The 14,900-nt window shown below is 38.0% G+C and overlaps 1 protein-coding gene across 1 annotated transcript in view; it reads left to right on the top strand.

Moving 5' to 3' along the window:
* The window catches only part of LOC145981193 (methyl farnesoate epoxidase-like), a 65,018-nt gene extending 53,967 nt beyond the window's left edge, over positions 1-11,051 (top strand). Inside the window, exons 6-7 of the mRNA XM_083114315.1 lie at positions 6,370-6,511; positions 10,849-11,051. Of these exons, the coding sequence (XP_082970441.1) occupies positions 6,370-6,511; positions 10,849-11,051 (345 nt within the window). The remainder of the gene's footprint in view (positions 1-6,369; positions 6,512-10,848) is intronic.
* The last annotated feature ends 3,849 nt before the right edge of the window (positions 11,052-14,900 follow it).

Raw genomic sequence — 14,900 nt, 5'->3', positions numbered from 1 at the left:
TTATTACTGTAAGTCTTATAGCAAAAGAACCATAGAAAAATAAACAGATGAACGTCAATTTGGGCAAATCACTCCGTGTTCAGGATAAAGTGCCCACCCATTAGGGGTAAAATGCCCAATACAAGAAACAATTATTGTAATACTTGGCATGGCATATTTAAAGGAAAATAATAACTGGAAGATTATTAACGTTTGTTTCGTAAACAGAACATCATTTGTACAGACGAGCATAGCATTTCTAATAACATTTATTTTGAATTTACCATAGCCTCTTTTACTGTTTACATTTGCGAGAAATTGCATTGCACTTTGGACACATGGACGTGAATTTGGTACATATTTCATGCATCCACATACCACAACGAATACACTGGATCCAGTCACATTGTGGTCCTTTCTTCCCATAATAATGTTTATGGGCATATTGTACTTAATTACTGTGGGCATATCACCCCACAGCTATAAGCAGAAAATTGAATCACTGGGTTGGCAACTCTGAGCACCATGGTGCAGTTTCACTCTGCAGATACGTTTCCCTGACTCTTATCCTTACACCAAATTTAATTCAGTTTCTTTCTCTCTTGGGAATATTATTGCACACTGTTAATACAACAACGTCCAAAAAATTAATACCTCAAATTGTCTTCTTACCTCATGAAATTAACCCCGAATGGCTTCAGATTCTTCTCACAAGCTCCAAACCTGCTGCCTTGTCTCACCACGGAGGGCGCTTTCAAACAAGAGTCGCAATGTTGCGAGATACGAGGGGGTGGGCATTTAACCTCGAAGGGCATATTCCCCCGAAGGACTCTACGTCTAAAACATAGCAAAATAAATTGGTATGGGCCCAGATATCCGTTCCCTAGTAATAAATATCATACCTGGACGTATTTATAGATGGTTTCGCTTCATTTTCCCTCTTGCCATATATTATCTATGGCTATTTGAAATGTGTCAGTCGTCTCCGCGTCACCCTGTTAAAATTTGGAACATTTTTCGCAGCAAATCTTATTTTCTAAATTTGTGAACAGTGAGTAAAATCTCTTTTTCTACGTTTTCACTTTGCATGGTGAAATATGTGCATATTACTTTGTTACTTTGAGATATCTTTTCACTTTTATGTTGCAATTTTCGTCGTTAATCTATTCGAATTTTCACATGACTAGACTATATAAAGGAGCTAAATAGTGTCACTCCTTGATACTATATATTGGAGTCGACTACATAACGAAAGTGATTCAAGCCTTGTTGTTGTGTGTGTGTGATTTCTTATCTATACATATACAAGACATACAAACACGTAGGTTCAAATTAACAACATAACTTTAATGCCTGGAAGCCATTCACGTACATCTTACACACTGTTACTATAACAACCAATCGCCCGACCCTGTGGCCGAGTGGTTAGCACATCGCGCTGCGACGCCAAGGGTCCCGGGTTCGAATCCCGGTCGGGCTTGGTTGTTTGTGAACGTCCATTCATCAATTTCATCATTTCATCACTCATCCCCATCTTCGCAAATTAGCCAAGAGGCACAAAAACGCGAAGTAAAATAAACTAAATCAATCAATCAATATAACAACCAATCAATAACATGCTATAGAATACAAATTCTTCTTCTTCCTCTTATCATGCGTCTATCAGACTACATAACGAAAGTGATTCCTAATTGGCCTATAGGGGAGCCGAGTCTCTTTGTGCAAGTAATGTCATGGATACTGTTTTTTTTTTTCATAAGACAGGGTGTCCGGGTTAGAGGTATACAAAAATACTGCTTATAATGCGAAAACCACTCCTTTTATTGTCTCGTAGTGAATCTCTGCCGATAGACCATCGATCCTAGCTTTCAGTAGTGCACTTGTACGATCAATTGTGCTGTTGAGTCACTCATGCGCAGAAACTGCATGGCCACCGAGATCCCCAGATTTAAACACCATTAGACTTTTTTGCATGGAGCTTCATTAGAGATGTTGTGTATCAGAGGAAAGTTCACGATTTGGGTGATTTGAGACAGCGTATCGTTACGGTAATAACGCCTTACATGCTAGTCAACACTTTGCACGCGCTTGAGTGTCGTTCGAATATCTGTGAAGTTACAAATGATACCCACATTGAGGTGTACCAGCGTACATAAAAACTTTCTGAGTAACTTTGTACAAAACCGGGACAAGAAAGTTAATAAACTTTACAATTGCTAAAATACAGGGTGTCCCACGAACGGCGCAACTGGGAATTAAGAGTGGCGTTACTTTGTAACCGAAACCTGTACACACATAAGTCATACACCAAATGTTAGCTCTGTCCAAGTAGATATTTTTAAACATAGAAACAACAAACGGGGTGCAGTGTTGTTCATACTTACCTACTCTAACACTTTTGTCATCATAATTTTCATTTTCTTTTTTTCCTGTTTCCAGTATTTCCATGTCATAGACCATCACTAAACGCACCTTTTGTTGCCTTCAAACATCAACAGTGCTGCCACTGTACCTCATATTTTTTTAAAAAACACCCATTTGGACCGGTACGCATTTACGAGGCATTTCAGGATTGGCTATACACGGAAACGATCGGTTTTCTTCTCTGAACTATAGATGGCGAAATAGTCCACCTACCCAAGGTGGAAATTGACGTCCAAATTTCCGTACGAATGTTTGACATGCAATTTTCCATGCTTTGTGGAAAAATAAATTTACACTTTCACTTACATTTGGCAACACTGCATGAACAACACTGCACCCCGTTTGTTGTTTCTATGTTTAAAAATATCTACTTGGACAGGGCTAACATTTGGTGTATGACTTATGTGTGTACAAGTTTCGGTTACAAAGTAACGCCACTCTTAATTCCCAGTTGCGCCGTTCGTGGGACACCCTGTATATGTATAATTTTTTTTGTAATCCCCTAGCCCGGACACCTTCTATATTGCAAACGACTTGATAAAATTTTATTTCTATTTTATTTTATTATAATTCATTTCATTTATCCCCCAGAACCACCAAAGTTAACAAGTATCAATTTGGTACCAAGAAAAGGACCCACCAAACTGAACTGTTCTCTGTCCCGGGAATATATGGAGCAAGGCCGCGCATAGCGGAAGGGAAGGGGAGAAAGCGAGTGGGCGGAGTATAGTAGTACGCACTGCTCCCAACAGCTGGTAGTTGCAGTCGCATTTTCCTCTTTATATACGTCTACCTGACCGCATTCTGCCCAAATTTATTTATTGATTTATCTTATTTTTGTACATGGCGAAGTTAAGACCGGAAGTAATGCCTTTTCTTACACTTAACCGTTTGCTTACATATGTTAACAAATAAAGTATAAAAGAAAGAATGAATGAGAAAGAATACAACAAAAAATATATCGTTTATAAACGCAAACACAGACACATGCTCACCCTTTCACACACACATAAACAAAAGGCAGTAAAGTTTGTATCACATACACCATTACACATACACACACACCTTCTCGTTCTTGCAGACACAATCTCGTTCATACACACACCTCGTTCTTACACACACACACCCAAACCTTTTCGTTCTTACACAGGTGTCTTCCCGTTCCATCGCTTCTCGAAAAGTGGGATTGGTTTGTCCCGATCCATCGCCCCAGAAGCGTCAGTTGTACTATCAATTTGAATAATCAGATTCTTAGTATGAAAACACATTCTTGCGTTCCAAATGTTGCAGCCACAGAAGTTGACATATATAAATACAACTGCAGGAAAAGGGCAAGGGAAGAACTTTCATCAGTTACGAAGATATTTGAGGAGGAATTTGGTAAAGGAAGAGATAGAGGTCTGTAGTTTGTCACCAGCATGCCGTCTCTATCAGGCTTGAAGTCGAGCATGTATATAGAGCTCGTGCAACATCCCTAGTAGTTCCGTTGACAGTGAATGACATTAAGTTTTTATATACATTCTGTGAGTGTTCATTTCCTTATTTTCGGAAGCGATGGATCGGGAACACCTGACCTAGAAAAAACAATTTCATTATAAAGAACGATGGATCGGGACATACCACGCTCACTTTTCGAGAAGCAATGCAACGGGAGTAAATCCTTACACACACACACACACACACACACACACACACACACACACACACACACACACACATTCTCGTTCAGACACACAAACATCAAGCCCGTAGCCAGAGGGGCTCAGCCCTCCAGGAACTGTCATCAGCCCCCCCCCCCCCCCGGGCACTGCCGTCAGTCCCTTTGACATTAGGCAAAACTATTTTGTATAATTTGTTTGCAGTGAAGAGTGAAAATGTAGACAATATATTATTTTGCTCACAACTTTGGTGAAGGATAAATTCACAGAACAGCTAATACATTTGTTCGAAGAAGTCTCAGTAGCGGCAAGTATTTAGAAGATTCTCTTTTCTAGACTCTAGGAAGTTGTTTCACAGGGGAGCTTCTTTATCTGTACCTTCGTTGTCCCTGTTGCAATCTGTGACTTTAAAGTCATAATGCAAATTCCCTCCACATCTGAGTGAAAGGTCAACATCTCCCATGTTTTGGGAACGAAGGGGAGTTTCATTGCTTCGGCCGGGGGTGGAATGTACTGCAGGCACTATGATTGAATATTGTGCATTTCTTCCTTGTGTGATATAAATATCTGTTTCATCAAAAGTAGTGTGTTCAGTAAGGGATTATTTCAGTAGCAGTCAACACTTCAAAAATCGATGTTTTAAAAGATATAGAAAAAAAATGTAGTATTTGTACGATATTTCTATTTTTTTTATAACTCATTAACCCCTCCACCCCCACACACATACACATAATCTTGAATTTTATTTTAATATTTATTTTAATCTGTTCTATTGTATGGGATTTTTATTCCTTTTGTATTTTATTGTACTCCCTTGTTCAATTTCTTTGTAACCTTGAATTTTATTTTATTTTAATTATAATCTGTACTTTTTGGGATTAGGTAGTAGACCAGCAAGCAACAGCTGAAACTCGCCCAGCAATCAAGTCAATTCAATTCAATTCAATTTACCTTCATTTAATACTCTTAGACTTTTGGAAATTGGACTTGGTTTACAAAGCCCCCCTGATAATTCGTGAGCCCCCCTGGAGATAAATTCAAGCTACGGGTCTGACACACAATCTCGTTCTTATCCACACGCGCCTACAAGCAAATACATAACGTTACGCTTAAACATAGTCCAAAACAGTCTACTTTAATCCTAATTCACCTGAAACATTACATATAATCATTTTTGTTCCTATGCCTTACTTTCTTCTCTCATTCTCTGCACCTGCTTCTTAGTTTGTGATGTCAAATTTTTAATTTTCATTATTTAAAGTGAATTTGGTTGTGGCATTTTGCAGCCAAAAAAGGAATAAATAGTTCGTTAAGAAAGGTTATTGCAATACTCCGACATAGATCTTTTTTTCTGTTTGTGAGGATATTATACTTCCCATAGTAACTTGTCCGTTATATAAAAATACTACCAGGAAGTTGACAGAAAAACAATTGACAGGCAACACAGCAGGATTGCATCGAGGGAAGAAATAAAATATGGTTACAAGACAGTAACTAAAACTCTTTGTCCAAATTCACATTATTAATGTTTAATTATAGTTTAATTACTACTACTAATGCTGCTGCAGTTATTACTAATACAACTACCACTACTATTACTACTACTATTAAGTAGTAAACATGTACCTAAATATATTTATGATAGCAAAAGATCGAAATTACTTTCTATTCATTCGATTTTTAAAAAAAATTTAAAGATGTACGTGAAACGTGCCAACACCGCAAGCACAGACGAATAAACGGGCATCGCTGTGTGCTGTGTTGCCACTATCCGCGAACAGCTTTACTCCGCAGAATAAAAATTTGTATAAAATCGGTTTCGCAATGTGAATTGACAATGATAATGGATTTAAACAACAGATACAGAGAGCTTCAAAACAAGAACAATATTCTATTTGTTGGACTACCAATAACGAAGAAAAAATTGTTTCGCAAAATTGATGATAACGGTTTTTTGACAAATTATAAAAGTCTGAAAATTAAGATTTGTGTTTAAAACATTCGTGGCTGCACCACACTAAAATTTCATCATAATCGGACAACCTATTTTTCATTTATAGAATTTCAAAAAGAGTGATAGTTTGCAAAAAAAAAACAAAAAAAAACCTTTTTGTTCTCACGACGATAAAAAATATATGGCACACCCGAAAAACATTTTAGTTATCATAGATTAACGCAGAATTGAACAAGCTAAATTTTGATATAACACGTTGTTTTGTAGGTCTACTGGTTAATTTTAAATTTCTGAGAATCAATAATTTTTAATTCGATAGTACTAATAGCCATTGGCAACTTTTCTTCACCGCAGGGTACCACAGTTCTTGTCAGCATCTGGAGTCTCCACATGGACTCCACACACTGGGATTCCCCTGAAGTGTTTGACCCCGAGAGATTCCTCGACAAGAATGGACGGCTTCTGCAAGATGATTGGCTGGTACCTTTCGGTCTTGGTAAGCTGTTAAATCCGTTGAACACATTTCTGGAAATTGAAAAGATCGGATTTGACCTTTACTGGTTTCTGTGTAATATTCATTAACTGCTGGCCGGCTACAAGGAGAAGGGTCAATTAATATGTTTTCATGTGTAAATTTTCATAGACGTGCACACGGGGGAGGGGACAAATGCCCCCCTAATCATGGACGTCCGTAGATTTTTTTACACGAAGGGGCAAGCAAGGTATTTTTCCAGAAGGTAAACGAGACATATTATCCCGATAACAGTGTTGCCTCCTCCAAAAAAACCACTTCAATTTGAAATTATCGTTTTCCTGCATCCCCATTATAAAATTAATATGAATTACTGTGACTGAAATCAAATTATACGTGTGGAATACGTACTTTTATGTTGACATTCGTTTTCTAAGGGGGAGGTGTGATTATCCTTCTCTCCCTCATCCAGACGTCCATGCCCCTATATTATTATACTTTCACATAGATATTTACTGTAGAGGAATCCTATCTCTATTATTAAACGATATTATACTCTTAAAGAAAGTGAAGTGTTTTCAAGCCGATGAAAGTTCGAAGAAACTACGGGGTTATGGTGTGCATATATTGGCACCGATTTCTTTCAATATGATAGTTTTTTTTGGGGGGGGTACAAAGCCAAGCAAACCATAAATACAAACGTTTTCCATTTACGGAAGGGAGACACTTTTTCAGTGGTAAGCACACACATGAGAAAAACGTTTCAAAAATTGTAATTACAATTAACTAGCTATGAAAAACACAGACATATATACCAGGGTACATCAAACTTTACAGTTTTAGCTGGACAAAAATTAACTATATTTTCATTATATAATTATAGAACACAATATGAAACTTTTGATTGACACTAAATAGATTGATTGAGAATTTGATTGACGTGTTCTGTTTATAATACTTATTACCACAATTCTGTTTTGGAGTTAGTCCAGAAGCAGTTCTGTTGCCCTCTTTCTTCGTAAGTTCAAGAGCAGAGAGAACAAATCCATTTTACTGTATAGGTGGGTTTCATGTGACGTCAGGATTCGCACCGCCGCCATGTTCATTGTCGTCTGCAAGGAAATGCCCACCAAGTAGCGTTCGTTACATCTGCGCCAACTGTACGTTTGTTAATAGTACTGTGTAAAATGTCGGGAGCATTGCATAAAATTAATGACAATGTTGTGCCATCTGGGAATAGTGGTAAATCTTTCATATGTTCAAGCTCTTTGCGCAGTCGACAGAGAAAGATATGGAGAAAACGCGAAGTTTTGCGGTGTAGATCCATATGAACTGGATGATAACGAAATGAAAAGGAGGCTACACCTTTGGCCAACTGTAGTTCACGTGTGTTTATTTACTTGACCCAGCTACCTGGAATGAATTTGTTTTCGTATTTATTAGTGGTTCGTATTCTGCTTGAAATATTTACATGCAATACAGATTAACTAAGATTTCCAAGGCTCCGGCATCATCGTCTCTGTTTCCCTTTAAGGTTTGTTCAAGTGCTGTAATTTAAAATGTTGAGTTGCTCGAAAACAGTAATTTCACTCCTTGCTTCAACAACTTCGGATATGCCGGCCTCCGTGGCGGAGTGGTTAACACAGCGCGCTACGATGCCAGGGGTCCAGGGTTCGAATCCTGTTCTTTGTGAGCGTCCCTTCATCAATTTCATCATCACTCATCCTCATCTTCAAGTTTAGCCAAAACTGGCAGAAAAGCGAAGTAAAATAAACCAAATCAATTTGGGATCCTTTGATATATCATTAATATGTTTTAACCGAGCAGTACTCTTTTATCTGACAGCATGCAAAGCCTGTCTGATCGGATAAAAATTAATAACAGTTTGTGTTAACGAACGAAATATAAATAATCAAATACATTGACTTACTTTATTTTACTTCGCTTTTTGTGCCACTTTTGGCTAATTTGCAAAGATGGGGATGAGTGATTGTACGATGACATTGATGAATGGACACTCACAAACATCCATGTCCAGGCCATTATTCGAATCGGGGATCCCTGGCGTCGTAGCGCGACGTGCTAACCACTCCGTCACGGGGCCGGCAAATAATCAAATACAAACGTGCAATTATCAAGATGAATGTAACTTTCAATGTTATCGTTTATATCCTCAAATTTATCGGAAGTAAGCTACCAAAGAACAAGATAATACTACTAGCAAGTATTATTATTCACACCAGTTCGATCCATTTGTACTAAACGTCACAGAGAAAAGGTGATATGTGAAGTTATCTGAGAGGAAATGTTCACTCAACACTCTAAAATGCTTGCTTTGTTCATTAATGTTGGCACTAGTTATTCTCGCCAATCTTCTGATCAACAATAATCGAGTTCCGTGCCGTGAAGCGCACCTTCTGTTCTATCTCGGAAAATTCAATGATATACGTGAGTTTCTGTTAAAGAACCGAATACTGCACAATGTACCATCGTAAACAAGGTTAAAATCTCCCGCCCACCCGCCCGCTTGAATTCCGTATGCTTACAAGAACTGGCCTCAATCATGGTTGCTCGATCCCACAATGCAACAGTTTGTTACGTAGGTGAAACACACCTATTGTCCTTAAATTGGCGAGACATTGGCATCTTGTTGGGCAAAGAGGTTTATTTATTTATTTATTTTATTTATTTATTTATTTATTTACGACTTTGTTTACATGGCGAAGTTAAGGCATTAATGCCTTCTCTTCCACTTAACCATTAATTACAGGGATCATTTTTTTCTTTGCAGTAAATTGTATACAATTAAAGAATTAAAAAAGATAAATGAAAAATAAAATAATAAAAGAAAAGTAAAGTAGTGAAAGTAAAATGAAACTAAAAATGAAAGCAATACAGTTTGAATACGAGCAGTCAAGCCCTGGATTAACCATTAATTACGTACATTGCTCATTATTTTTACTAACACAATGAAAAAAAGTAGCTTAGAAGAAATTAAAAATAAAAGCAATACAGTTTCTACATGCACACACACACACACACAAACACACATCAAACAAAAAGTATGTTATTCCAAAATGAAACATTGTTGGAAGTTATACATTGCGCCCTTATGGGGGGCAAGCGAATTTGGGGGGCGGGCTGAGCCAGGGTGCATTATTTCCTATGTAATTGAACTATTCCGCTTCGTTCTATGGTAAATTTCTTGTTATTAACACTCTCACATGCATTATTACTCTATGTTGTTGCATTTAATTTATATATACCCATCAATACAATGAAACGAAAACAGTGAGATGAAATGAGGTTTTTCTTTTCACCGAGGCTTTTGTCCCCCTATTCAGAGGCACACGCCTATGTACATTTTATATGTGTGTTTGCATACGTACAGTCAGAGGCAATAGGAGTGGGACACCTGTATCCTGTAATGCTCGCTTCATGCAAGGTGTTATGTGAATTGCCTAACTCTTGGCGATAAGTGGATTTTTATAGCAAATTTTCAATGGCAAATTCCACTACTACCGTAGAGTTAGGCAACGCACATAACGCCTTGCAAGAAAACGAGTATTTCAGGATTTAGGTGTCCAATTATTATTGCCGTTGACTGTACTTATTGCAATGTGCATTTCATCATAATTGATTCCCCTATGCTTAGCTACCCAGTTGGGGGAGCTGTAGTTTGAAAAAGGCCGTTGCTGTGGAGAATTCCAGTTCTTCGGGGTTAACGTCCACTGACTTCCGCCCCGACTTGGCGTAAACACAAACCAGCCCACGAAGTAGTAATTCGTACATTTAGTATTTTTAGTACATTTCTACATGAGCCCCACTTGTCGCACGGAGAATGTACGGTGCATTCAACCTAAGCGACAACTATGGAACAGTTTCGTGAAAGGATTACGGTTGCCATTGGGACAGTTACACCACACATGCTACAGGCCATTGAGTATCGGCTGGACATCCTCCGTGGGGCGCATGTAGAAATGTTCTAAATGTACTAAATGTGCTAATTACTACTTTGCTCACACAAGCTTTATGACTATGTACATTCATTGATGTATAATTCATTTTGATACATCAAATACATGTGGAGTTACAGACAGTTGCAACTAGGGCGTTTCGATTCGGACACCCTGTATACACTGAGCCAAAGTTTTGTCTACGTTTGCACTTTGTATGTATGATACGGCTTCTAATTAGAGGGGTTTGAATTTCTCCGCAGATCTGTTGTTAACATGTTTGTTTACGGGGCTACTCGTTGTTCCCAGAACCATCCTCCCCTCCTCTAAAATATCTTACAACCATGAACAAATAACCTTTTTCATTCCGTCTCCTAGAGTTGATATTAATGCTGATAATTTCAGGAAGAAGACGTTGTCTGGGCGAGTCCTTGGCTCGTACAAGCATGTTTCTCATCTTCACGGCTGTTCTTCGCACCTTCAAGGTAGCTCCTGCGGCCGATCATCCGCCTCCTCATCGTGAAGGGCTCGACGGGGTTACTCTGTCTCCAAAACCTTTCTACGCCAAGCTCACGCTCAGATCAAAGGATATCACGCAAAACATCTGAATGACTACCTGCTAGCCAGTCTCACACGGTGGTTAATTAGGTCCCCACTTCCCTACCCACCTCCGACTCGAAACTACCATAAGATTTTTTACGTCTTCAGTTCACGAAGGCAGCAAAAGGTGTCTCACACGATCCTTAAAATCGCATCTTTAAAAATTGCGACTGCACAAACATGGTATACCACTTCGCAAGTTTAGATGCTAATAACTGCTGAAGATTTGGGAAAATAATGTTTTCTCTTAAAAGAATAAGAGAATAACATTGGCACTGTTGAAAAATGTAGCACATGTAACCCGTGGCAGTGAATGTGAGTTTTTTCGTTGAGAAATGTTTAGAAGGTTACTACTCTGTCCCTACGCTTTTATCGAGAATATATTTACGAGCTACGCCGTATTGAGTACGCACTAAAGGGTCGTTATTGACAACATCTACAGATTATAAGTATAATGATGTTTTAAACTCCATAGTCAGTAGTTATAATGATTTCCAACGAGCCTAAAGATCAATTGTGTTTCAATCATTCATCAGGCCTATTTTATTGACTTATCATGTATATTTTAATGTATATATCATTCATATTTTATTGTACCTCTTATTGTATTTAGTTGTGGCCGCGGTGGCTCAGTCGGTAACGCGTCTGACTACCATGCTCAAGGTCCCGGCTTCGATCCCCGGCCGGTTCAAATCCGGGAACTTTTCTAACGGTGGAAGCGGACCCTGCGCCCACCCAGCGTCGAATAACATGGGTACCTGGGGGAAACCCTGGGGGGTAAAGGCGGTCAGGGGCGTGATGCTGATCACATCACCCCCACTCACGACCGGATCAAGAAAGTGTGGGGCGTTACCCCCACACCCCCTATACGCCTTCATGGCGTGGTGCTTTGCACAGGGAAACACTTTACCTTTTTACCTTTATTGTATTTAGTATTTCTTTTGTACAGTCACATCTTTATCATTTAATCTTGTTTTATAAATTTATGACTTGTTTGTATTTACATGCATACGTACTGCTGTACTAAGGCCAGCCAGCTGTTTTTCAGCAGGATAATACTAGCATAAATAAAATAAAATAAAAAAATAACATATGATATTTCAAGTTGATATACCACTTTACGGACACACTAGCATAGAGTTGCATGCCCGTATATTACAATAGAAGTTGTATATTCTAATGAAACCCTTCTCCTACGGTTTTGAAATAATTATATCCCCCAATACGAACTAGTAAATTAAATTACATAAACTTCACAACATTCAAAGTGCGAAATTGTGCTATTTACATTGTTACCATATTATATTTGTATTTCACTGACACTTGTTTGCTCCTAAAATACTTATTGTGAAATTTACTTTGAAGTCCATGAAGAACTAATTACAATTCATAACTTATAGATCATTACAACACTAGCAGATTAATTTACTGCGATGCTACACACAGCAGTCTATTTGTTACAGACAACAATCCAGAGAGTACATACGTATGTGACTGTTCAGTGTTTACTGTTTACTTCAAAATAGTATTCGCGTCGGTTGTGAAAGTAAAATAGCAGTATCACAGTAGGAAATTTAGACATACGAACTATTTATTTAAAACAATAATAATTAGTAGACTCTTCACTCAACAAATAAAATATTCGCCCCAATCATTTATAGCTGCATTGGTCGAATGTTTTTCTTCTTTAAGCTGCCTTGAATAAACAGCCGAACATCTGTTGTCTTCTTCTACTACTTCCTACTTCAGCTGGCCATTGTGCTCCTCAATTCTGATTGGTGGTTCTATGGTATTAACGATGGATTTAGAGACGGTTTCTAATTGTGTCGGGAACTGAATAAGAGAAAGCTCTTACACGATCGTTAAGTAAGAAAGATAAAAGTCGATGGCGAAGTGAGGACGTACCTAACTGCCATGTGAGACTGGCTTTAGATTAGACTATACTGATCCATGGCCCAACTGGCGGCTGACCTACTTTTTGCACATAGCTTCATCTCTCCACCAATCGTCTTCGGGGACTTTAATCCAGTAACGGCCCTGATCAACACTCTCTCTCCACCGTTTTACAGTACGTTTGGTAACATGCAGTGTATCCAACGCTCATTTGTTTCGTCCCGCCAGCAATATTCGGTGCCTTGTGGCACGAAAATGGCCGATGTCAGTCGAAGAGAATTGAACTGATCGCTGATTCATCGTTTCCCAGCCGCCAGTTGGAAATGCGACCAGTATAAGCCATAAGGTTTTGAATAGTTGTACTACAAGCTTGTGAACCTGTTATTGTGAAGTGCGTGTAGAGTTGGTTGCTATATTGGTGATGGGTATGTAATTTATGTTGCAAGGTATCTAAGTACTAAATAGCCTTCATGTCTATATCACTATGTAGAACTCCTATCTCGCAAATTGTCTCAAAGAACAAAGCTATTCATCGTATGGTTGTTCTTTGGGACAGTTTTTCCCACTGTTTGCAGTGTTGTTGTTGTTCTTTTATTTAAATCGGTTTTTTAAAAATTTACATCGATTTTTTATATATATTTCTTAAAGAAAACATGCTGAAAATTGCTTGCATGGTATTTGGCGTATGTATTTATAGAAAGGTTTTTTCTAGTAAACGGCCCTGTAAAATATTTGAACAGTTTGATTAAATCAAATAAAAAATATACGTAAATATACAATTTTATGTTTCTGATACTGTAACTACTATGGAAATGTTTGTTGAGTTTGCTAATGAAACTAATAATAATTTCAGTAACTTTTCTTCCAGTGAAAATAAAACATTCTGAATGTACTATATAATTGTAACATAAAATATTAACTTAAATATTTGTATAGACTTTGTAACTGAAATTAGGAGATTTTCTTAATGATAGTTTGAAAAAATATCAGCTGCCATGTTTATTTACAGTTTAATTATATTAACACTATTTATGGTTTAACATGATTAGTATTTTGTATATATTCTTACACAAAATGTTTGCTATTTTTGCCCATAAAATTATTGAATTGTAAATCAAGAGAAATCCTATGTTAACACTTCCTTTCGTATGAGCTTCACACCATCAGTACATATATGTTATTCCTTTATTTTCCTATTTTAGCTAATAATAACCATTAAATGATTACGAGATTAATGTACTTTAGTAGTGGTGGTGGGGGAGTTCTGGAACCGAAAATGGGGCTCGGTGGGGCTCGCCTTAATGGATTTCTCTCGTAAGGCATGAGCCCCATTTTCTGGCAGTGTTGCCAACTCCTCACTCGAAAAAATCACCAAGGTTTTTTTTGGGTCTAACGTAACCTAAAGCAAGGAGCTGGCAATCTTGCTTGAGGCTCGCCTTAATGGTTTGCTCTTGTAAGGCATAAACTCTATTTTCTCGCAGTGTTGCCAATATTTTACTTGAAAAAATCACCAAGGTTTTTTTTTGGGTCTAACCTAGCCTAAAGGAAGGAACTGGCAATTTTGCTTTATGCACTGTAAGGCAAGCCTCAAGCAAGGTTGCCAGCTTCTTGCTTTATGCACTGTAAGACAAGTCTCAAGCAAGGTTGCCAACCTACTGGTATTTTTGCCATAGCTTTTTACAAAAAAGAGAGAAGAGACAGAGAGGGAAGAATTAAACAACCGACAACTACCAACACCCACCTACAGCTTTTTTTCTTGGTCTAACCTAACCTAAAGCAAGGAGCTGGCAATCTTGCTTAAGACTTGCCTTACAGTGCATAAAGCAAGGTTGCCAACCTACTGGTATTTTTGCCATAGCCTTTTACAAAAAAAAAAGAGAAGAGAGAGAGAGAGGGGGAAGAGTTAAACAACCGACAGTGCTGCCAACACCTACCTACAGCTTTTTTTTTTCTTGGTCTAACCT

This window comes from Lepisma saccharinum, chromosome 29, assembly GCF_977018435.1.
Source record: "Lepisma saccharinum chromosome 29, izLepSacc3.1, whole genome shotgun sequence".
NCBI classification, from domain to species: Eukaryota; Metazoa; Arthropoda; class Insecta; order Zygentoma; family Lepismatidae; genus Lepisma; species Lepisma saccharinum.
Note: the sequence above shows the minus strand (reverse complement) of the source record. Positions and strands in the feature narration are given on the sequence as shown.